This window comes from Dipodomys merriami, unplaced genomic scaffold (assembly GCF_024711535.1).
Source record: "Dipodomys merriami isolate MVZ:Mamm:240054 unplaced genomic scaffold, mDipMer1.0.p SCAF_357, whole genome shotgun sequence".
Classification (NCBI taxonomy): Eukaryota; Metazoa; Chordata; class Mammalia; order Rodentia; family Heteromyidae; genus Dipodomys; species Dipodomys merriami.
Window position 1 is genome coordinate 480421 of NW_027205126.1, and position 24674 is coordinate 505094.

General features: G+C 43.1%; 1 protein-coding gene across 3 annotated transcripts in view; it reads left to right on the top strand.

Annotated features, from left to right (window-relative positions):
• Nucleotides 1–255: 255 nt before the first annotated feature.
• Nucleotides 256–24674, top strand: part of Atp8b4 (ATPase phospholipid transporting 8B4 (putative)) — a 142443-nt gene continuing 118024 nt past the window's right edge. For 2 of the 3 annotated variants that reach the window (XM_069988390.1, XM_069988392.1), the window contains exons 1-5: nt 256–864; nt 6793–6953; nt 9981–10072; nt 14468–14533; nt 19173–19231. In XM_069988390.1, coding sequence (XP_069844491.1) covers nt 14506–14533; nt 19173–19231 — 87 coding nt within the window. In that variant the 5' untranslated portion in view covers nt 256–864; nt 6793–6953; nt 9981–10072; nt 14468–14505. Of the gene's footprint in view, nt 865–4374; nt 4455–6792; nt 6954–9980; nt 10073–14467; nt 14534–19172; nt 19232–24674 lie in introns of those variants that run through there. The other variant, XM_069988391.1, reaches the window with a different exon arrangement.

Sequence of the window (24674 nt, forward strand, 5' to 3'; positions counted from 1 at the left end):
TCCCAGGTGTGTTAGATAGCTGTTGGATATCTTGTCACATGCCCCCTACAGTTGGGGACCACTGTCACTTCAACACTGGCTGTTTCTTAGAATTTCCTTTGGCATTTGTATGCATTCAGTAGTGTACCCCCAGGCTCATGGCCACCCAGCACTTCAGAGTGTGTAAACATTTTTTTTTTTCTGTTTTGCAGATGGCAACCAGGTTGTACTAGATCAGCATGGGCCCTAAATGCAATGACTGGTGGCCTTCCAAAGAAGTCATGTGATGGCACTGAGGAGATGCTCAGGGAGAGGTGTCCAGTGAGGACAAAGGGAGAGATGCATCCGCAGAGCAGACAGATGTCGAGAACTATGAAAAACGAACCGAAGTCAATAATGACAGGTCTGGAGCACATTCTTACCCAGAACCTCCTGAGTGAACCCACTTCGCCAGCAGTGGGTTGATTTTTGGACTTCTGGCCTCCCAAACTCAGAGGATCAACGTGTGCTGTTTTCAACCGACCCAGTGTGGTACTTGGCTCTGGCTGTCCTGAAGAAATAACGAGAGTATGGTCGGTATGAGTCTGACTCTTCAGGTGAACAGCTTGCACTTGAACGTGAGCTTGGACACTCTGCCTAGGATCACAGAAGGGGAAAGTGTTTTCCCATCTGTGGACTTGTCGGATGCACGGAAAAGGGTCATGGGAGGACGAGAAGAAGTTCTGAAAAGCTGGAAATGGCAGCCTGCTAGGGAGAAAAAAAAATGGAGCTGGATAAGGGCGTGTTCAAGGAGCTTGCGTGTCTGGCTGCCCCTGTGTCTTGAAGGTTCTAAAATGGCAAGAAACGATCCAGACCGGACCCATTGTTCCTCTCCTCCCTTTTCTGGTAAGTGCTTGTATTTCTGGAAGAACTTAGGATGTCAATCTATAAAGAGTAGAGGCCAGACAACTCTCCTGGGTACTTACGATGTGTGAGGAAGGCACTGTACTGCCCTGGGAGCCCGCGATGCATCTTTCATTTGGGGAGGGAGGGGGGGAATGTTTTTCTGTCTCTGGTGCCAATAGTCCATTGTGGGACTGAGTTCTGGCTGGGGGGGGGGAGCGTTCATTTGGAAGTAAGCTCTGAGAATTGACAGCCATAGAGAGGGAGGCCGCTTGTCTGGCTTGGGGTTAAAGCTGTCTGGTTGAAAGCTGGGTCATCTAATGTTAGAACACATGGTGCAGAAATGCATGCAAGTGGGCAAGTTAAATGCAAATTACCTTGTTTGGGGGAGCGGGGTTACGCAGAAACACTAGGTGACATAATGGCTTATGTCTGAGCCCCGGACAAAGAGGCGGGATTATGATCAGGAGCTGGTCCACAAGGATGAATTTAACATCCAGGGATTTGGTAGGCCTGTCTGTCGGTCTGTCTATCCCTATCCAATTTATCTACCTACCCATTTGTTATCTAACTACCTATTATCTATTGACCTACCTGTGTATCTATGCACACATATATGTCTACACACAGACATGTCTACATACACATATCATTACCAATTTGGAGCTAGAGGTATGGCGCAAGTGGTAGAATGTCTGCCTAGCAGGTATAAGACCTGAGTACTGCAAAACGAAATTAAAATCCTATCTGCTTAATTTTAATGTAGTACTACATTTCTGCTACTTTAAATTGCTTTTTTTTTTGGGGGGGGGGTCCAGTCGTGGGGCCTGAACTCTGGGCCTGGGCGCTGTCCCTCAGCTCTTCAGCTCAAGGCTAGCGCTCTACCACTTGAGCCATAGCACCACTTCCGGCTTTTTTCTTTTTGCTTATGTGGTGCTGAGGAATCGAACCCAGGGCCTCGAGCATGCAAGGCAAGCGCTCTACCACTGAGCCACCTTCCCAGCCCCTGTATATTCTTTTTTAAGTCTAGGTCCCTATCTGTAGCTTACAAGTGTCTCGGGCTTGTACTTTGTCATTCTCCTTTTGTGAGTTAGATGAGTCACAAGTAACATTCAACTCAAAATCCTCTTTGGAGGATGGGAAATCCCACAGAAGGCATAATGGTGCCCACAGTGGGCTTGGTTATTTTGTTGTTGTTGTTGATGTTGTTGGTCAATGTAAGGAAAGCTACTGTCTTTCATAGAAGGTCAGTTCCCCACAGGAAGTGACCCGTAGGGATTTGGGGGTGGTGCATTGACTTAAGCTGTTCTCATGGTGAACTTCAGCCCAGCCCCTCATGGAAAAGTGGCAGAGAAGACATGAGTCACAAAAGATCTGAAAGCCGTATTTTCCTTTTTTTTTTTAAAGACACTCAAGACCATGAGAACGTGCGTGTTTCTGCAGTTGTGGCGGGCCTTTCTGAATGGGGAGATTGAGTTGGTTTCAGGCAGGAAAAGAGAAAAGGGCATGATGGCGTAGGAGTGTGATTCAAGTAAGAAGGTGGGGGGGGGGTGAGTGGAGAAGGAATAAGGTGGTGAAAAGCAATTTCCTAGGGTTCTGGAAGGAACATTCTCTCTCTCTCTCTCTCTCTCTCTCTCTCTCTCTCTCTCTCTCTCTCTCTCTCTCTCTCTCTCTCTCTATTTTATGGTATACTGAAATAACTAGTAAAGGTAGCTTCCTTCTGGTCTTTTAATTTAAAAAAAAATCTTTTTGGTGTTGGTGCTGAGTCTTGAACTCAAGGCCCGGATGCTTCCCTTAGCTTAACTCAAGGGTAGAGCTCTGCCACTTGAGCCACAGCTCCACTTCCGACTTTTGGGTAGTGCATTGGAACTAAGAGTCTCATGGACTTTTCCTGTATGGGCTGGCTTTGAACCACAGGAGCTGGCTTGGAACTGTGAACCTCAGGTCTGAGCCTCTGGAGTAGCTAGGATTCCAGGCTTTGTTTTAAACATGTTAAAAGAGATTGGGGCCTCTTCTCAGCCTGCAAAAAAAGAATATTATCAGTCTTGTTTCCAGAAACTTAAGAGTTTTTGGCTGCTGGGGAGTTTTAGAAGGGAAAAAGCTTTCTTTTACTTTCTCTGTCTCGGCAAAAATCTCAGAGCCCAGTATCAGGATATTTCAAGAGAGCAGACTTGACAAAGCATTAGAGATCAATTTGCTGTGGTTACAGAGACAGCATTAAAACATACTTGTTTCCTGTGGGGCTCCAGTGGCTCTTGTCTGTAATCCCAGCTGCTTAGGAAGCTGAGATCTGAAGATCATGGTTCAAAGTCAGCCCAGGGAAGAAAAGTCCATGAGATTCTTACCTCCAATTAAAATGGAGCTGTGGCTCAAGTGGTAGAGTGCTAGCTTTGAGCTGAAGAGCTGAGGGACAGCACCCAGGCCTGGTGTTCAAGCCCCGTGACCAACCAAAAAAAAAAAAAAATCAGCAAAACTCATGCTTGATTTCAGTGTTTTACTGGCAAATCTACCACAACTTCTGGGGGGAAAAATCCTGACGTGTGTAGGCATGTTTAAAAGGAAGGCTTTCCTTTCTTTAAAAAATAAAAATAAAAAAGACACACTGTGAAGTATTTATCTCATTGCAATGTAGGAAATCAAAACCTGAAAAACAGACTCAAAAACATCATTTCCCATGAGCACTTGCTCTCTGGGATCATCAGGGTTAACTCCTTGGGTCCTCTGCATTGAAGTGAAAGATGCTGGCCCTTCTTGGTGTGTTAAATGTAGCGTTGGGGTTGGCTTTTTCACCAATTCATTAGCAGAGCTTGCAGTGATGTAGAAATCTGGCACATTCTCTCATTTGGGGAACACAGGTGAGAGCCCCAAAGATGTTCCCATCTTCAGGGCTGGAAGAAGTACTGGTGGCATCTCCATTGTTTAAGTCCTTCCTCTGGAATTCTTTTTATTCATTTTGGGGCTGGAACTCGGGGTCGAGGTACTGCCCTTGAGTTTTGTGGGTTTCTTTTTGCTCAAGGCAAGTGCTGTACCACTTGAACCACAGTGCCACTTCCAGCTTTTTTGAGTAGTTTATTGGAGATAAAGAATCTTATGGACTGTGGACTTTCCTGCCTGGGCTGGCTTCCAACCATGATCCTCAGATCTCAGCCTCCTGAGTAGCTAGGATTATAGGTGGGAGCCACCAGCACACCCGGCTATTTTCAGCTTTTTTTTTTAATTAAAAAATATATTTTTAAAATTTAAGGAGAGCTTTTTTTTCTCCATCAAATCTTTACTGGTAGCATTTTTTTTTTCTTGTATCTTCTTCCTCTTTGTCATTTTTTTTTTTTTGAAAATGAGATTCCGGTTGCTACCTAGCAACTTCCAGTTCTGATAAGTGGTCAAAAGCTTAGTTTATTTTCCCGGAGTTGAGCTGAGGTTTTTCAAGAATGCCCCCTAGAGACACAACTTGTTTTCTGTGTGATTATTACAGCACAAGCTTTGCGTTTTTTCCTCTTCCGTCTGGTCTGGTGGCAGGAACAGATAAGCGGTCTGATGTTTCTCAACTTCCAGAAAAGCCTTTCTCCGGGGTAGGGTGTTCATTCCAGGGTGAGGTGAGTCCAAACAGAAGTGTCTATGGTTTGGGGAGAGATGAAGGGGCTGATTGATTTCTCTTGCTTTCTTCCAGATTTCCTGGTTTGCTGTACTATTTTTCATTTGTGCGGTTGAGATTGAGCAAATAATCTCTATTTCTATAAATATAAGTAATCTGGGGGAGGAGGGAGTTGGGGATGAGCGATAAGACTTTTTTTTTTCCGTTTGAAATTTCAACTTTTATTCAGTTAATATTGCCTATAATTACCAAAGGGAGGAACATCAATGCCCCTTTCTTCTTAGTTTGTGGGTCGTGTCCCTGACTTTAGTAGTAGCTGGTTTTATTTTGATTTTCGAGGTTTCCTCTTGGCCACCTGTTTGAACTCCAGTGCATCGTCTGCTTTCATTCATTCATGCTTCTGGGGTGACCGAGTGCACTGTTGCACGCCCACCATACTGGATGGGGGGTGGGTTTTTGGTGGTGAATATTGTTTCCAGAACAGGAAAACTGTTCCTTTGAGATTGTTTGATTTCTTTTTTTTGTTTCGCAGACGTGAGACCATCTCTAAGGAGAAGAAATTGGAAGGAGATGTTAATTGGGGGCTGAGGGTTGCATATTGGCAAGGGAGGAGGAAATTCAGGATTTTACACCTGTGCCCCTGAACAATCTGTGTCTCAGGGGCAGCTGCTGGAAGGAGTGAATGGAACCTCCCTTAATCCATCCTGTCCTACTGGGCACCGACTCTCTCTCTCTCTCTCTCCTCTCTCTCTCTCTGTTTGCTTGTAGGAGTATTTGATTTTGTTCACATGTTAATTGGAAAATTTCATTTAGTAGATAAAACTACTGAAGCAAATTGGAAATTGTCGCTCTCCTTGGAATGAAACTAACCAACCTACTTTGCCTTGCTTTTCTTTTCCTCCCCCCTCCCTCCTTTCTTCCGCTTTCTGTTTCTTTCCTCTTTCTTTCTCTCCCCCTCTCTCTCTTCCCTACTTCTCTCCCCTCTCTCCTCTCTCCTCTCCTCCCATCTCCCTCCCCCTCTCCTTTCTGGTAGTTAATAAGAGATGAGTCTCATGGACTTTACTGTCCAGGCTGACTTCCAGCCTCAATCCTCAAATCTTAGCCCCCCGAATAGTATTGTAGGCATGAGCCAATAGTGCCCTTCAGTCTTCTCTCTCTCTCTCTCCATTTCTGTCCTTAATGTATTTTATTCAGTGAAATTTTCCTGACCCTTCCCATCCTTTTCTTTTTCTTTTTCCTTCCTTCCTTCCTTCCTTCCTTCCTTCCTTCCTTCCTTCCTTCCTTCCCTTCCTTCCCTTTCCTTTTCTTTCCTTTCCTTTTCTATCCTTTTCTTTTCTGGTGCCACTCCAGAGGCTTGAATTCAGGGCCTAAGTGCTATCCCTGTGCTTTTGTTGTTGTTCAAGGCTAGCACTCTACCACTTAAGCCACTTTTGGCTTTTGGGTGCTTAATTGGAGATGAGAGTCTTGAGGAATTTCCTGCTTGGGCTGGCTTTGAACTAGAATCCTCAAATCTCAGCCTCCTGAGTAGCTAGGATCACAGGCATGGCTTGGTTTTGTTTTCTAATAACCCTATGAGTTATGTGGATGGATGAGAAAACGCAGACTTAGAATGCAGGGGAACTTGCTGGTAGTGACGGGTCAGCGGGACCAGACCTGGGGAGGCGGGGGAGCTGGCTCCAGAACTGGTGGAGAAATGGAGAAGTGAGAAGGGGAAGGAAGGAAGATGACCAAATCAAAAGCCCTAGCTGTGAGGGAAGGAGACGATCAGGAGAAGGAAGGGAAAGGCTCAGAGGAGAGGGAACAGCTTGTAATCTTAGTTACTCAGGGCTAAGACTTGAGGATGAGATCATGGTTTGAAGCCAGCCCAGAAAATGCATGAGACTTTTTGTTGTTGTTGGTGTTGGTGGTGGTCATGGGGCTTGAACTCAGGCCCTGAGCTTTTCTGCTCAAGGCGAGCGCTCTACCACTTGAACCACAGCTTCACTTCCAGTTTTCTGGTGGTTTATTGGAGATACGAGTCTCACGAACTTTCCTGCCTGGGCTGGCTTTGAACTGCATCCTCAGATCTCAGCCTCCTGAGTAGCTAGTATTACAGGAGTGAGCCACCAGCACCTGGCTTCCCTGAAGTTCTTATCTCTAACTAACCACCAAAAAGCCAGTAGTGGAGCTATGGCTCAAGTGGTAAAGTGCCAGCTTTGAGGAAAAAAAAAAAACAACTAAGTGAAAATGTAGGGCCCTGAGTTCCAAGTCCTAGTATCAGCACACACATACACATGTTCAGAAGTTTGCCTTGATAATTAGTGTTAAAGAACTCTCATTTTGTGCTTCTGTCTCCACAGCCACCCAGGTTTGCCTTGAGAGTTTCAACCCAGGTCCTTTAATAACATAGTCGAACAAATGGGAAACACATCAGGCCATCTGACAGCCAATTCAAGCTTCTAACCACCACCTCCTGCTGTCTGGTGTGGTTTGGGCAGGCGATTTCCTGGGGGGCCCTTTGGTGAGTTTACTATGTATGGCTGCAGTGATCAATTTGTTCTGGAGACTTAGGACTATAATTCAATAGCAAACTAAGAGCAGATCTATCTTCCAGGGGTAAACTAAGCAAGTGATGAGATAAAACTGGCTGATTTAGTCTCTGAAATGATAACTGTACATGTATGCATTCTATAGTAATTGTGTAGACACCAATGAACAAAAGTCTTAAATGTTTTAATAAATGACAGACATGTGTTTAAGCCAGGCACCAGTGGCTCACGCCTGTAATCCTAGCTACTCAGGAGGCTGAATTCTACAGACTGAAGTTCAAAGTCAGTCCTGACAGGAAAGTCCATGACACTCTTACCTCCAGCTAGCCACTAAAAAGCCAGGAGTGGAACAATGGTACTGTTTAAGTATTATGGTAGAGTACCTACCTGCCTTGAGTAAAGAAGCTGACAGCGCCCAGGCCCTGAGTTCAAGCCTCAGAACCACCACACACAAGAAGAATGACAACTTTTAAATTTGGAATATTTGATACAGTTGTCAGGAAAACCAGAATGTTCTCTTTAATATGACTAGTGTGTCCTTTTCCTGTGGGAAAGGGTTCTCCGGGAAAGCAATTTATTACCAGTGTGTAATTATTACCAGTGTGTTGCCTGGTGAGGTAGAACTGGAGCAGGGGGAATTGTCTGTAATCACTTGATTGGTGATTGGCCCTAGATCTTCACACACGGAACAATCATTTTAATCCTTTGCTTAAAGCCTTGAGTCATGAATACCCAGGCAGATCTGTGTTCACTGTAAGGCGTTGAGCTTGGACAAAGTGCCTTCCTCCCAATGCTGATTGGTAACTAGCACCACCAGCTTGTCATGCTGTGTCTATGCAAAGGTCAAGGTGTCTGGAACTAACTCTTCTACTTTTCCTGTGTCAGTTCAAGTCTGCCTTTGACTTTGCCATTTCTTTTACTAGAAGAATTATTTTCTGCAACCAAGATTCAAACATGAAATTTGAAAGATAAAAGGGAAGAAAATCCACACGGAAGTCAACTTTCAATTGCTAATGCTTTCTGAAAAATGACAACATTTTAAGATTAAAAATTAGAATTTTAATCTGAAATTTTAAATTTATATGTATAGAAAGGATACATATAAAGCCGGGTGCCAGTGGCTCATGCCTGTAATCCTAGCTACTCAGGAGGCTGAGATCTGAGGATTATGGTTCAAAGCCAGCCTGGGGCAGGAAAGTCTGCTGAGACTCTTATCTCCAATAAACCACTCAGAAAACAGGAAGCGGTGCTGTGGTAGAGTGCTCGCCTCTGAGCTGAAGAGCTGGGGGACAGAGCCCAGGCCCAGAGTTCAGGCCCCATGACCGACCAAAAAAAAAAAAAAAAAAAGACAGGATACATATATTCTAAAGTGAATATATTTATAAATTCCTATTATTTCTGTTAATTTGATTCTTTCTATTTTCCCCCATACTTCTTTCATATATATGTAAAACATTACTAGATTTTTGCCTTTTACGCAAGGAAACGATAATTTGAATTGTATGTGTATATATATGTGTTTTCCCCCTGCCATTACTGGGGCTTGAACTCAAGGCCTAGGCACTGTCCCTGAGCTTTTTTGCTTAAGGCTAGTGCTCTTCTACTTGAGCGACAACTCCATTTCCAGCTTTCTGGTGGTTAACTGGAAATGAGAGTCTCATGGACTTTCCTGCAGAGGATGGCTTTGAATCTCCATCCTCAGATCTCAGCCTCCTGAAAAGCTAGTATTACGAGTACAAGCCATCAGTACCCAGTGCATCATTTTACTCTTTGCATGGGATGAAGTCAAGGATAAGATAACACCTGACCAACAGCATTTACTTTTCTATTTCCTTTGCTTTGGGGTAAGTTTTAAAAATGGGAAATATATCCATGTAACTCTTGTTCACTTCCGTATTTGCAAATGGTTGAACTTTAGAATCCTAAATTCCTACTTCTAGAGTTTACTTTTTAAAATTAATATTCTTGTATCTGATTTTTTCTGATTGCAGTTTTCATGATTAATTTTTGAATGATTTGCACTTCAATAATATTGTAGAGAACATATGTGTTTCTATAGCATTCCCTCTATAAAGACACACTTGCAAATTTTCTAGAAATATACTGAACTTCATTCATGCTGTACCAGAATGAACAAATGCTTATTAACAATGGCTATATTCTTGTATCTGATTTTTTTTTTTTTGGGTCCAGTTGTGGGGCCTAAACTCTGGGCCTCAGCTCTTCAGCTCAAGGCTAGCACTCTACCACTTGAGCCACAGCGCCACTTCCGGCTTTTTTTCTTTTTTGCTTATGTGGTGCTGAGGAATCAAACCCAGGGCCTCATGCATGCAAGGCAAGCGCTCTACCACTCAGCCACCTTCCCAGCCCGTATCTGATTTTTTTTTAAAGCAGCATTGGGTTGGACAGGTGCTGGTGGCTAACACTTGTAATCCTAGCTATTCAGGAGGCTGAGATCTGAGGATGACTGTTCAAAGCCAGCCCAGGCAGGAAAGTCCATGAGACTCTTCAATAAATTATCAAAAAATCCAAAAGTGGAACTGTGGCTGAAGTGGCAAAGCACAAGTCATGAGCAAAAGAAGCTCAGGGACAGTGCCCAGGCCCTAAATTCAAGCCCTTGGACCAGGAAAAAAAAAAAAAAAAAGGGAAAAGAAGAAGAAGAAGAAGTAGTAGTAGTATCAGAGTTTGAACTCAGGGCCTAGAGCTTGCTAGGCAGGTACTCTACTACTTGAACCAAGCTACCAGATCCTTTTTTTGGTTATTTTTGAGATAGGGTCCCAGTTTATACCTGGGTAGGCATGGATTGAAATACTCCTATTTATACTTCTTCCTGTGGCCACTGGTAGAGATGGAATCTTTGATGCTTTTTTGGGGGTGGTGGTGGAGGTGGGGATTGTGGCCTATAATCCCCTGATCTCTGACTCCAAATAGCTAGGATTACAGAATTGAGGCTCAGTGCCCAGCTTCTTACCTGATTTTGCTTTTTTGTGTTTCTGCAGGCCTTCACTGACCCAAGGGTTCTACAAAAGATGACTTTTTCTTTCCTCCAGTGTCATACAGAAGTGGAGCTGGGGTCAGCTAGGTCATTTTGGTGAGTTGATAAAAGTGCACCAGTGGAAAGATTAAATTTTACCTTCTGGAAGTTTAACTAGAAACCTTCATTTGTATGAATCTCCTACAAATGATGCCAGGTGTCAATTGTAACCAGGAAAAAACTGGATCAGAAGAAATGAGGGCTTGAAGGTCAGTTCTTCAGGGAGAAAAAGCACTTGAGTAAGATCACTAATAAAACATAGCTCCTGGGATTGGGGATTTAGCTCAGTGGAAGCATACTTGCCTGGTAAATGCAAGGCCCAGTGGCTCACGCCTGTAATCCTAGTTACTCAGGATGCTGAGATCTGAGTATTGCAGTTCAAAGCCAGCCCAGGAAAGGAAAGTCCATGAGATTCTTAATCTTCAATTAACCAGTAAAATTTGGAAGTGGAGTTGTGGTTCAAGGGGTAGAGTGCTAGCCTTGAACTAAAAAAACTCATACAGTGCCCAGGTCCTGAGTTCAATCCTAGGAAACCCTCACCTCCCATGGACATATCATATGCACGTGTGCATACATACACACACTTCTAAAATCACATAGCAATATGGTTTAATTCATACAAAAGTGATTATAGATCATTCTGGGCTAATCACTAAAGGAGATAATATTTTGTCCCAAAGCAAAAATGGCTAAAATTAGACAGATTCATTCAAAAGATATATCTTCAAAATGAAGGGTTTAAAAGGCAATTTGGAAGCTGGGCGCTGGTGGCTCACGCCTGTAATCCTAGCTACTCAGGAGGCTGAGATCTGAGGATTGTGGTTCAAAGATGGAAAGTCCGTGAGACTCTCATCTCCAATAAGCCACTCAGAAAACCAGAAGTGGCGCTGTGGCTCAAGTGGTAGAGCGCTAGCCTTGAGCTGAAGAGCTGAGGGACAACACTGAGGCCCAGAGTTCAGGCCCATGACCAACCCCCCCCCCCGCCCCCTTCCCCCCAAAAAAGGCAATTTGTGTTTGGCACTGGTGGCTCACTCCAATAATCCTACCTACTCAGGAATCAGAGATCTGAGGATCTCGGTTCTGGGTTTCAGCCCAGGCAAGAAAGTCCTTGAGACTGTTATCTCCAAGGAACCACTAGAAAACAGGAAGTAGAGCTGTGGCTCAAAGTGGCAGAGTACTTACCACAAGCACAGACGCTCAGGGACAGTGTCCAGGCCCTGAGTTCAAGCCCTATAACCAACAAAAACAAAACAACAATTTTGGAAAGGTTGTATTAGAGAAAATTAAAAGTAAGATTATAACATGGAAGGGGTGACATTGATCAAGATGCATTGTACTCAAATTGTTGTGTTGAATTGAAAAACAAAACTCTGAACAGTAAGGCATAAAAGTAATTTTAGGAAGGATATGGTTATTGCTTTAAGATGGATTATTTAGGAGTCTTCAAAATGAGAAACAATTGTTGGAAGTGCTACGAAACAAAAGGATATTTTCCCATAGTTATTTTGCAGAAGTATATTTAGGTGCATCTTTTTTTGGGGGGGTTTTGTTTTTATTTTTGCTGTTGTTGTCATGGGACTTGAACTCAGGGCCTGGGTGCTGTCCCTAAGCTCTTTTGCTCAAGGCTAGGGCTCTACTACTTTGAGCCACAGCACCACTTCCAGTTTTCTGGTGGTTAATTGGAGATAAGAGTCTCATGGCCTTTTCCGCCTGGGCTGGCTTTGAACCATGATCCTTAGGTCTTAGTCTCCTGAGTAGCTAGGATTACAGGCATGTGCCACCAGCGCTAGGCTAGGTGCAGCTTTTCTACTGGTTATTTATACTTCTTTTTCAGGCCAATCTAGCAAACTATAGTGAGGAAGCCACTGGCTAGCATTCCTATTAACATCTTAAGTGTTGTTGACCCTCTGCTTGTATTCTCATTGTTTCCTGTCCTGCAAGTCCCTTCTTGTTACCTTGCTTAAAGAATTATTCTTCCCTCTTCATGCTCCTGGGAATCTGAGCCAGAGAAAACAAGAGCATGTGGACTTCAGTCCTCAGAGAGAATTTTCAAGCCCTAACAAGTAACCTTAGACTAGAGCAGCTGTTCTTCTCCATCCGAGTAGGGCCACCACATACAACTGTCATTCTACACGGTTTGTGCGTGAACTCTCCTGATGTCATTTTTTTTTCTTTTTGTGGGTTGTTGGGCTTGAACTCAGGGCCTGAGTGCTGTTCCTGAGTGCTTTCATTCAAGGCTAGTGCTCTACTACTTTAAGCCACAGCATCACTTGCGGTTTTCTGGTAGTTAATGGGAGATTCATGGACCTGACTGCAGGGGCTGGCTTTCAACTTCGATCCTCAGATCTCAGCCTCCTGAGTAGCTAGGATTATAGATATAAGCCACTGATGCCTGGCTCTAATGTCATTTTGTACCTGCTGGTACCATTTGTATATGTAACAAAGAGCAAAGGAAGTTCTTCAAAGGTGCAAATTCAGTTTGGTCTAAGTTATATTTCACAGAAAAGACTTGGCCTATTTTTGATGCTGGTCCTAGGGCTTGAACACAAGAGCCCGGGCACTGTCCTTGAGCTTTTTTTAGCACTTTACCACTTGAGTCACAGCTCCACTTTAGGCTATTTTGGTGGGTTGTTGTAGGTAACAGTCTAATGGGCTTTCCTGCCCCGGCTGTCTTTTTGAACTTGGATCCTCACATCTCAGCCTCCTGGGTAGCTAGGATTACAGAGGTGCGCCCAGCTATGAGTCTGGTTTGGATGTGAACACTGATCTCTGGGAGTCCAAGGGAGATGCGTGAAGAGTACAGGGAAAGGGCGCATGCTGGTCAGCAGAAATGCCCTAGGCCTAGTCTGGGGTGGGCGGGGGACTGCCTAGGGATGGGGGAGCAGAAAGGGGTTAGGAGGGATGCTGTGGGGCAGGCAGCCTTGGAGCCAGACAGTAGAAAGCTTGGGCGAGGGAACAAGGGAGCTGTTGATCCTTTGATTTGAGCTCCGTTCCTGCTTGAGCAGTACTTAACCTTGTCTTCTTGCTTGGATTTGTCCATTTTGGTAATACGGGGCCTAGGAAAGCTAGTGCTCGTGCTAGTGGCTCCAGTTGGGAGGCCCATTGAGAGGGGTACAACAGGAAGACATCCTGACGGTTTCAGGTATTTGAGATTCTAGGAGGCTCGTAATGGAGAGGTGGGGAATGATGAACTTCCTCTCTGGTCTCTTTTCTTAGAACTACTAAGCCATCAACTCCATTCTTCCTCTTCTCCGGTCCCTGTATGATTGAACAACTTTTTTTTTGGGGGGGGGGCCTGGGCGCTGTCCCTCAGCTCTTTAGCTCAAGGCTAGCGCTCTACCACTTGAGCTACAGCGCCACTTCCAGTTTTCTGGTGATTTATTGGAGATAAGAGTTTCATGGACTTTTCTGCCCAGGCTGGCTTACAGTTATATAAGTCAGGTAAAGAATACTTTTTTTTGGACAGTGTCACCCCTTCTCTCACTCACAATTTTTCCCTCCCACAAGTTGTTTTCCTCCCATAAGTTGTATAGTTCATTTTCAACATAATGTCTATGGGTACCACTGCTGTGTTTGTTCACCTTTGATCCTCCATTACTATGACCTTCCCCTTCCCCTTCCAAAGACAGATACATGGACAAACAAACAAGACCAAAAGAAAAGAAGGTCAACAACAAAGAAAAACCTCTTGTTTATATTTCCTGGAATTCATTTCCATAAATATTATTTTATATGTTCATATGCATATAGGCCTTGCACCTTTGTATTCCTCCTTTAAGAGTATCCTCCATTGGTCTCACTGTGCATGAATGCCTAGAGTCTTATAGAATTTATCATGCCCTGGTGTATTATAGATCTAGTTTCCGCATATGAGAGAGTACTTGTGCTGTTTGTCTCACTGAGCTTGGCTTACTTCATGTAACGTGATTTGTTCTCTGTCTATCCATTTCCCTGCAAATGACATAATATTCTCGCTAATAGCTATGTAAAATTCCATTGCATATAGGTACCATAGTTTTTGGGTCCACCCATCTATTGTAGGGAATCTGTGCCATTCCCTTCTGGTTTTTTGGTAATTTATTGGAGATAAGTCTCCCGGACTTTCCTGCTCAGGCTGGTATCAAACCTCCGCCCTCAGGTCTCAGGCTTTGGAGTAGCTAGGATTACAGGCTTGAGCCATCCGTGCCTGGCAAACTTTGCTCTTGAAGCTGTCCCTTTGGGATGCAGGTTCCCAAGTCCCAACATATTCATGATGTAGATGGTTATTTTTTTTTTCTGGAACTACAACAATCTGGCTAGATTTAGGCTTGATAATGGAATCGGTTACTCTTTATTGTGTCAGTTACTTCCTAGTCCTCTAAGCTGTTCTCAGAGAATGAAAGAGTGTGTATGTCTGCTTATTCAGTGTTTTTCAAATACTAATGGTGAGGGTTTCTCTTGGTTTTTGTTTAGGCCAACCATCAAGACCTAGTGAAAGACAGGCTGCAATCATGTTTGGTGCTAAAAAGAAATCGCTTGGTAAGTACCTACTTCTTCAGACAACTAGAAGCAACATGAAAATTTATTATTATTATTTTGGTGCTGCTCCTAGGGCTTGAACTCAGAACCTAAGCACTAGCCCTGTGCCTCTTTTCTCAAAGCCAGCCCTCTACCATTTGAGCCACAGTACCACTTCCAGCCTTTTTTGGTAGAATAGAAATAAGAGTCTCACAGACTTTCTTGCCTGCATGGGCTTCAAACCTCCACCCTCGGATCTCAGCCTACTGAGTAGCTGGATTACAGATATTCTTATCTCAGTATTCTTTTTCTTTTTTGCTAGTCCTGGGGCTTAAACTCAGGGCCAGAGCACTGTCCCTGAGCTTCTTTTGCTTATGGCTAGCACTCTACTACTTGGGCCACAGGACTAGTTCTGGTTTTTCTGTTTATGTGGCACTGAGGAATGGAACCCAGGGTTTCATGCAGGGTAGGCAAGCACTCTACCACTAAGTCACGTTCCCAGCCTTTTCCCAGTATTCTTTTACCATTATACTTTAAATTTTTTCAGTAGCAATGGCGGCTTAAAAATGATTCACAGAGGGATATCATTGATCAAGATGCCTTGCTTGCACTCAGAATCTGTCTTGTTGAATTGAAACCCCTTGTACACCTCCCGTAAAAAATGGGAAAAAAATAGTTTACTAAACATCACGAAAATGTTGTATTTCCCAGAGCATAGAGGCCTTTGGATCAACCCTGGGGCTTCCAGGGGGAAACAGTCAGCAGAGGTAATATTGTGTCCCCGGAGCAGTACCTTGTCTAAAACATTGAAGAAAGCTGTGCTGTCATTTGTTGAAACTCAGCTAGCATCTCCAGGAAGCGTAGGACATTGAGAGTGTGTGGGGAGATATAGCAGTCTGTCATAGGTGGGGTGGGAAATCAGAATTTTCCCTGAGATAGGCTTTCTTCTCTATGATTTCCACATTCACACACAAGCCATACTCTTCGAGATGTGAGAAATCCCAGCTCACTGACTTGGCTTTTGAAAACAGGATGATTTTTTTCTGTGTGCCCTTGGTGATTTTACCCTTGCTGTATAACCTACACTGGAGACTCAAAGGCCAATTTGTCTGAAAGCGTGTCTGTGCTTTTCCTCAAAGCAGCCCAGAGAGTATGGGTCATGGGTAAAAACTTGAATTCAGATCTCATTACTTTGGTAATATGGGAAGCAAAAGAAGTCGATCATTAAGGGCCTTCTTCAAAGTAGCTAAAGCTGTTCTTGATTCTAAAAGGAGTTGTTGGAGCAGGGACACATTATTCCACAAGGGGAGCCCTCAAAATGTTTATGAACAGTGGGGTGGCAAGACTCAGAGCAGGACTGCTTTCTGTCTTCCATGGTCTTGAGGCACTTTTGGCCTTTATTTTCTCCTTCCTTCATTAAACAAATATTAAAAAGTTATGTTTTATGACTCTTGTCAATACAAAGACAAATAGAATTCATGCTGGATCCATTATCATGGATCTGTTATTATATTTTTTCCTTCTGATTTTAAAAGGAACGAAAATTAAAACCCTGGAAGGGATTTTAGAGGGTGTGTGTTGTGTGTGTGTGTGTTATTGAATGCTTCTAATCCTAGCTACATCGGAGGTGAAGCTAGGAGGAGGGTGATTTGAAGCTAACCCAGTCAACCGATCAATTGGATGTCATGGTTCCCGGTGATCCCTAGCTACATGGGAAGTGGAGGATTTCAGCCTGAGGCTCCCCCAGGTAGAAGGATGAGGCCCCATCTTTAAGTGAAAAAAGAAAGGCTAGGGAGTGTAGCTCAAGTGCTAGAGTCCTTGCCTAGCTGGAGCAAGGGGAAAACTGAGTTCAAATACCAATACCGCCCCCCAATAAAGCATGTTGGGGTGTGGGTACTCTGCCTTTCATGTTTAGATAAGTCATCTTGGTCACAATATGGAAGCAGCAGCCTTCCAGAGTGCCTGTGTGCGTCCCAGGTAAGCAGCGGAGAGAGATGGCTTCTGCTGCTCAGGTTTCTGAAGAGCTGGCCTCATTCTCATTCTGGACCTTGAAATCCAGAGTGCAGGATTTGGTACTTCCTTCTGGAAGCTGGGGGTTGGCTGCATAGGTGCTTGAACAACTAATGGCCTCACGGTAGAAACACTTTCTGATGCTCTTGGCATGTTCATTGGCCCCAGGACCCAATCTTCACAGCGTAGTCTGACTGTCCTGGTCTAGCGTAGTACTGTTGATCTACAGTTAGGTTTCCATTGCATTTGGGTAGTCGTTTTTGGAGAATTAATTTGTATGTTTGGGTCACTGAGTTTGTAACCCATGAAATGAATTGCATGGATTGCTAGCAATCCAGGCAAAGAGCTTGAGTTAAGTATTTTTTTATTCACAAAGTTGATATACAGTCATTGTATTACGTGTTTTCAGGGAATGGAAATAATAGGGTCCATCATCTTTCTATCTGTCTGTCTATCTTTCATCTCCCTATCTTTATCTATCACCTGCGTATCTGTCATACATCTATATCATCTGTCTATCTATCAATCAATAATTGATGAATCTGTCATCTACCTTTTTTTTGTTGTTTTTGGTGGTGGTGGGGCCTGAACTCTGAGCCTGGGCGCTGTCCCTCAGCTCTTCAGGTCAAGGCTAGCACTCTACCACTTGAGCCATAGTGCCACTTCTGGCTTTTTCTGCTTATATGGTGCTGAGGAATTGAATTCTGGGCCTCATGCATGTAAGGCAAGCGCTCTACCACTGAGCCACCTTCCCAGCCCCCCTCTTAGTCTTTTTAAATACCCCCATCTTTTAGGTCCTTTGGTATTTGGGCAAATCTTGTGTGTGTATGCCAATAGTGGGGCTTGAATTCAAGTTTTTGCTAAAGGCTGGTGCTCTACCACTTGAGCCACAGCTTTATTCCAGCTTTTTGGTGGTTCATTGGAGATAAGTCTCAAAGACTTTACTGCCTGAGATGGTTTTGAACTGTGATTCTCAGATCTTAGGCTCTTGAGTAGCTAGGATTACAGACATGAGCCAGTGGCAATTAGGATGGGGATGTAACTTTTAAGAACTAGTCAATAAACCTTCACTGTTATTGCTGACCTTATTCTAGTAAAATTGAACTCTGCAGCTGTACATATGTACTAATAGTTATGTGCCAAGGGTTCATCAGAAATCTTGTCACTTTTCCTTAAGTTATGTAACTCAGTTCATGCTAGGAGGAGGATAAATTGGAATAAATGTTTTATTTCTGAAGCTTATCATTAGGACATGATGAGAAAATTTGGAGGGTCAGGAGGGAAACAAATGCAAGACCTTTAGTATTTGTTCAGTCCCTTAACTTTGTTTTGAAGCTCTTTTGTGAGAATAAGAATTTTTTTAAGTGGGACATTTTCTTCCCCCTTTCCTTTGGTTCTCTTTAGTTTTCTGCTTAAATGTCACTGCAGGTCACCATGGAATTTCAATAGGAAACTCCAGTTCAAGACACATATTTTTCAATTGTATCAGAATGTGTTCTTGGAGTAATCCAATGAAGAAATCTTGGAGGCTGGGGAACTCTTCTCTTTAAAGCTCCCTCTACTTATTGTTCTTGCTTCATGGTTTTAATGAATTGTGCTGGCTTCCAACCACATGGACCAGATTGTGCAGAATGAAAGAAAATGAAGAGAAGAAAGCTTAAGTTATTGATTAAGAACTTGAGAGAATTTTTTCCCTGAATTTTTTACCTAAACCCTCACTTCTGTCTCTCTGTCTCTCTCTCTCTTATGTACACACACACACAGACACACACACACAGACACACACACACAGACACACAGACACAGACACAGACACACAGACACAGACACAGACACACAGACACACACACACCCCTCCCCCCCACTGAGCTCTGGTGGCTCACACTTATAATCCTAGCTACTTAGGAGGCTGAGATCTGAGGATTGTGGTTCAAAGCCATCCTAGGCAGGAAAGTGTGTGAGACTCTGATTTTCAGGTAGCCAGCACAAAGTCAGAAGTGGAGCTGCGGCTCAGTGGTAGAGCACCAGTCTGGAGTAAAAAGCTAAGGGATAGTATCCAGGCCCTAGTTCAAGCTTCAGGATTGGTGTGTGTGTGCACGCGCGCGCGCGCACACACACACACACACACACACACACACACTCTCTCTCTCTCTCTTCCCCCTCCCCCCCAGTAGGATAGTTGAATTCCTCTCATCTTTTAAACTGTGAGCTGATGATGTTTTTGGTATCCTTGATGTATCTCACCGGCCCCTGTTCCATGTAGAAAGGCAGAAAGGAAAGCTTGGAGACTAGAGGGACTTGTTTAATCTTTAAAAGTGACTTTTCTTTATGTGTGCCTTTAGGAACTGAGGCTTAGAGAAAGTCTTTGTGGAGTAGAAATAGAAATTGGTGACATTTCATGTGTTTCAGTGTGGATGGTATTAAGAAGACAATGAGACACATTTCAGCTTTCCATTTTGAGGATTTCCCACAGAGGTTCCAATATTTAGGCTAGGAAAAAAAGAAGAAGAAAGCACCATCCTTCAATGACAAAAGAAAGGATCTCTGTCCTCTTTGACAACAAAGTAACCTACATGACAGAATTTTAATAAGATGTGTATTTCTGTGGGTCTAAAATATAGCTTCATATCTGATTTTTCTTTTTCTTTAGAAGTGGAGCGGATGGTGAAGGCCAATGACCGTGAATTCAATGAGAAGTTCCAGTATGCAGTGAGTAACTTTTGTAGCTCATACATTGTGGAGTGGGTCTTACCTTTACTGTAGGTGGGAGTCATGCCTTTTAGAACCTTAGGACTCCTTAAAAACATCATTTGTTGGCCCATTTTTAAAAGTGGAGTGCCACATAGTTCCATTGATACAGATCTTACTGCTTATCTTCTGCTTTAAGGGTGATTTTTATGATGAGCAACCTTGGCAACATGAGAGAATTATATTCTCAGGGACTGATGCTTAATTTCTTTTGGTGTCGATTTGCATACTAAGCAATATTGGGAAAATTGGAAAATGGAACTTTGTGAAGGAAATGGTTGATGGCTGATGAATGCTATGTGGAATCCCTTCCTTCCCCTCCCCTTTTTCTCTTTTCCTCCCTCCCCTTTTCTCCTTCTTCCCTTCCTTCCTTCCTTCCTTCCTTCCTTCCTTCCTTCCTTCCTTCCTTAATTCCTTCCTTCCTTCCTTCCTTCCTTCCTTCCTTCCTTCCTTCCTTCCTTCCTTCCTTCCTTCCTTCCTTCCTTCTTCTTTCCCTCCCTCCCAGCCTCACTCAGCTGCAAGGGGGCAAGCATTCATCTTTGGAGATTCTGTTTAAGCATTTTCTCTTGAGAACTCCCTCCTTCCCACCTTCCCTCCCCTCCTCCCCTCCCTCGTGCTGGTGCTGGGCTTGAACTGGGGGCCCAGGCGCTGTCCCTGAGCTCTTTTTTTTGGGGGGGGGTCCGGTCGTGGGGCTTGAACTCTGGGCCTGGGCGCTGTCCCTCAGCTCTTCAGCTCAAGGCTAGCGCTCTACTACTTGAGCCACAGCACCACTTCTGGCTTTTTTTTCTTTTTGCTTATGTGGTGCTGGGGAATCGAACCCAGGGCCTCATGCATGCAAGGCAAGCGCTCTACCACTGAGCCACCTTCCCAGCCCCTTTCCCTGAACTCTTCTGCTCAAGGCTAGCACTCTCCCACTTTGAGGCACAGCTCTACTTCTAGTTTTCTGGTGGTTAATTGGAGATAAGAGTCTCATAGACTTTCTTGACTGAGCTGGCTTTGAACCATGATCCTCAGATCTCAGCCTCTTGAATAGCTAGGATTACAGTTGTGAGCTACTGGCACCCAGCATAGATTCCTTATTGTGAAAAAGTGATTAAGTCTCTGATTTTTATTCATCTATCTTATAAGCTTGGATAAAGTAAGTTTGCCCTGTGGGGGAGGAATAGTCCTCAGAGGAGGCTTGTGAAGATTTTTCTTAGGTAGAGGGAGGGAAGGATTATGATTCCCAAGGTGGTGGTTTGTTGTGGTGGTTTCTAGATACCTGGTCATCTTGTCCCTCTGATTATTACCAGCTTGGCCTTACTGCCTTCCCATCCAGTCTCAAGCCAGTCCCTTACCTGTACAGAATGACCCCGGCCACCCTTTGACAATGAAATCCCCACTCCTCTGAGTAGGTATGGGTATATTTGAAGACCTTAGGGAAACAAAAAGCAATAATAACTCCTTTACTATGGGAGTAATTATGCACCTAAGTACTTGGCTGCGTTTACTTGTTTTTCAATGTATAATAAGTATTTTCATTCTGTGAGTAGAAACTGCACAAAGAAAGCCGTCTTTTGTGTGTGATTATAACATGATATATATTCGTGGACTTAAAAAAAACTGAGACAGTTTAAAACCAAAAAACCTATTTAGTTAAATCTTCATTGACTTATGTGAGTTGGAACATGTCCTGACTAGGATTGAAAAATTCAGCTCAGAAAATTTAGAAAATTTCCAGTTACCTGTGTACATGCGATGATCAGACAAATGTGATTTAACAAGGGGAATGTGGCTTAGTGATAGAGTACTTAGCCAGCGTGCATGAGGCCCTGGGTTCAATTCCTTGGTACCACATACACAAAAAACAAAAGAAAATACTTTTTAAAAAGTGATTAAAGCTGGGTGCTGGTGGCTCATACCTGTAGTCCTGGCTACTCAGGAGGCTGAGATCTGAGGATCACGGTTCAGGTAAAGCTGTGAGACTCTTATCTCCAACAAACCACTCAGAAAACTGGAAATGGCACTGTGGCTCAAGTGGTAGAGTGCTATCCTTGAGCTGAAGAGCTGAGAGACAGCGCCCAGGCCCAGAGTTCAAGCCCCACAACTGACCAAAAAAAAAAAAAAAAGATTAAAAAAAGATTTGATGCAGGTACCTTTCCATTACTTAAACGAGTGCATTGCCATTTACAAATTCCGTCGGAAGTTAGCCAGTGGCTCATGGCCTGGAATCCTAGCTCAGGAGTGGGGTTTGAAGCCAGCCTGGGAAAGAAAGTCCATGAGACTGTTACCTCTGATTATCCACCCAAAAAAGCCAGAAGTGGAGCTCTGGTTCAAGTGGTAGAGCACTAGTGTTGAGCAAATAAGCTCAGGAATAGTGCCCGAGCCCTGAATTAAAGCCCCAAGACCAACGCACACACACAAAGTTCTGCCAAAGTTTAAGAGAATTGAACAAAGAGAATGTGCCAGGTGATGGGGAAGGGAGAGAAAAAGAGAGGGAGGAAAACAAGGAAAGAGGGAAAGACAAGGGGGGAGAGAGAAGAGGGGAGGGGAGGGAGTGACAGAGAGAGGGCAAGATTGGAAGAGGGTTCGAGGGAGGGAGAAAACCAGTAGAAATCAATGTCTTTCATCATTACTTATTTTAAAATGAAGTCAGAAAAAAAATAAAATGAAGTCAGAAATTTGCCAAAATTAATCTAACATTTTTTTGCTTTTTTAAAGCATCAACACATTTTTTAACATACGGTAACTGTTCTCACTATTCTATAATCTACTTTGAACACGTCTTACTAGGTAGGAAGGCTGCTCAGTTTATGCTCCCAATTTAACATGAACAAATTTAAATACAACTGTTTTTACTACTTCTATTAGTCATTCCAACCATTAAGCAAGATGACTTTGAACTCCCTTTTAATGAGAATAATAACTCTAGCCCTTGGCTCAGTCTCTAGGCTGTTCTTCAGGCTCATTTTGTTTTACATTTCTTGGCAGTGTGAAATTCCTCTTGTGATGTGATGTTTCTCATTTTGTAATTCTCACGACATCGTGTTTAATTTACCGATTCAGTTTACATGGGCCATTAACCTTGTCTCTTGTTTGTGTTCTCAGCTCTACATCTCCCCAAAAAGCTTTTGATCATTTTTCTAGGCCTGTGCTTTGTCTGATCCTATGCTTTGCAGCTTTAAAGTTGGTTTGGTAACTTAAGGTTCTCTATGTATTGAAGTATCTTCCCCATTCAGCTTTTAAGGAGAAAAGTTTGCTTGGCCAGGTGTAGTGTTTGTTTATGGAAATTGAACGACTCATCTGCATCTTTTATAAGTTTTTTTCCTCCTGTGTTCATAAGTAGAAATAATGAAAATGTGAAGGTCAGTCAACATTTTATTTTTTATCAAATTTTATCTTCATTGTCTTTCTTTGTCTATCAGGTATTAGAAAGAGGAGAAAGGAGGAAATGAGAGTTTATTTGTTGTGCTTTTGGGTTGAAGGGAGCTCATTGGGCTAACAGGGGGTCTCTCATATTCACTTCCATTTGGGGGTGGTAATTCTTTCAATCTGGGTAAGAATAAGCAAAAGGCCCTGGGAGATGACCTGTCTTATAAGGATATTCCAATACATATGTATGTAAACATACACTGGGTCATATGCATTGATACATACACATATGAACTGAAGTATGATATGCAGGGGAGGATTTCAGTGTTGTATCGCTTTTGAACAATGAAATTACAGTCTCAGGACATGAGTACCAGGAAGCTGAAATGTGTATGTAAGGGTGACGTAGGAGAAGAGGGGAGTGGGTGGTGGGAGAACAGTAGACAGATGGAGAGAGGAAGAATGGGTGAATGCATTCCTACTATTCAATGTGACGATGTGGACCATTGCAGGGAGGGGTGGGGTTAGGAGAGATGGGGGAGGAAGATGGAAGGGGTGACAAGAATCATGATGCATTGTATTTACAAAGCACACGTGCCATTGACAGTGCTTTGTACAAGTACTTACAAAAACCAAAAGAGGGCAGGGGTCATGGCTCCAGTGGTAGAGTGCTTGCTAGGTAAGCGCAGGGCCCCTAAATTCAAACCTCAGCATCATCAACAAAGAAAGAATTCCTTAATAAAGAAAATAAAAGGATATTCCATTCCGTAGGTGGTTACAACTTTAAAATGAAATAGTCAAGGCTTCTAGTTCTAGCTGTGCCCAGATGACTTCACGGTGTTGCTTGGGTTATTCTACCAGACTCCCGACGGTGTCTCTATTCAGCAGGTGCTTTCATTAGCCTGAGTTTGTATCTGGACAGAATGATGCTGAGAGGAGCCCCCAGGGCTCACCTGCACCGCCAGCCATTCAGCTCAGAGTTCCCGAGTGGAGGCTGACAGTGTACTTGTTCCTCTAAGCCATGGGCTCAGCCTGATGGGAAATTTGGGCTTCTCTTTTTCTTCAGGAGCAGTGTAGTCACACTGTGAATAGGATATAGATCTTCATCCCGATATCTGGTAACCAGGGCAACGCATGCACCAATGGAGAGTACAGATGATGACACGTTGGAATTAGTCATAAAAAATGCCAGTGACTTGGATTTGTTATGCATTTCTGCTGTTAGTTGTTTCTTTGTATTGAGGCATCACCATAGTAACAATGGTTTTGTTTTTTTTTTCTTTCAAAGCAAACATTTGAAAATGCTTTCTGCTTCAATTGTGCCATTTGTATCTGTGTATGTTATTCTAAGTTCTATACGACAAGACATTGCCATTTACCCTCTATAAATAATTTACTTGTAGGAGAAAATATATTTTTGGATATCTCTCAAATTCGTTTTTTGTGCTGGATTCAAAAGTTTAAAAGCACAAATGTTTTTTTTTTTTTAAATCTCTCTGACATCTCGTTTGTTTAAATAGTGTTGTTCATTGGCTAAATATTTGTCTTGATTCCTTATCTCTTCAGTTTGATTTGCCTGCTTATCATCTTTAGTTCTAGCCTCCGAGTCCCTATGCCTGAGGATTCGGAAATGGAACTTTAATTAACTAAGGAATCCAGTAAAACTATTTTATCCTTTATTTTTTCCAGTTAAATTCATAAAGACTCCAAGATGACAGTTTTTCACCTGTAGAAGGTGAAAATTAATTAATGGAGATAACTTCAAGCATCCCCATAAGCCAACTTTCTAATTCCATCTGCTTAGTGAAGTACATTTCAAGCAAACCTGCACAGACTTGGATTTTTTATTTTTTAATTTTCTTCATTGTAATTACACAAAACTGGACAGTATCTGAGCCATATAAAAGTGGGAATAAAAGATTGAAAATAGGAAATTCCTTTTATTTTGAGTAGTTGTACAAAGGGGTTTCAATTCCACATGTCAGTTTCTGAGTACAGGGCATCTTCATCAATTCTCTCCCATCTCTCCCAACCCCACCCATCCCCTCAAAGT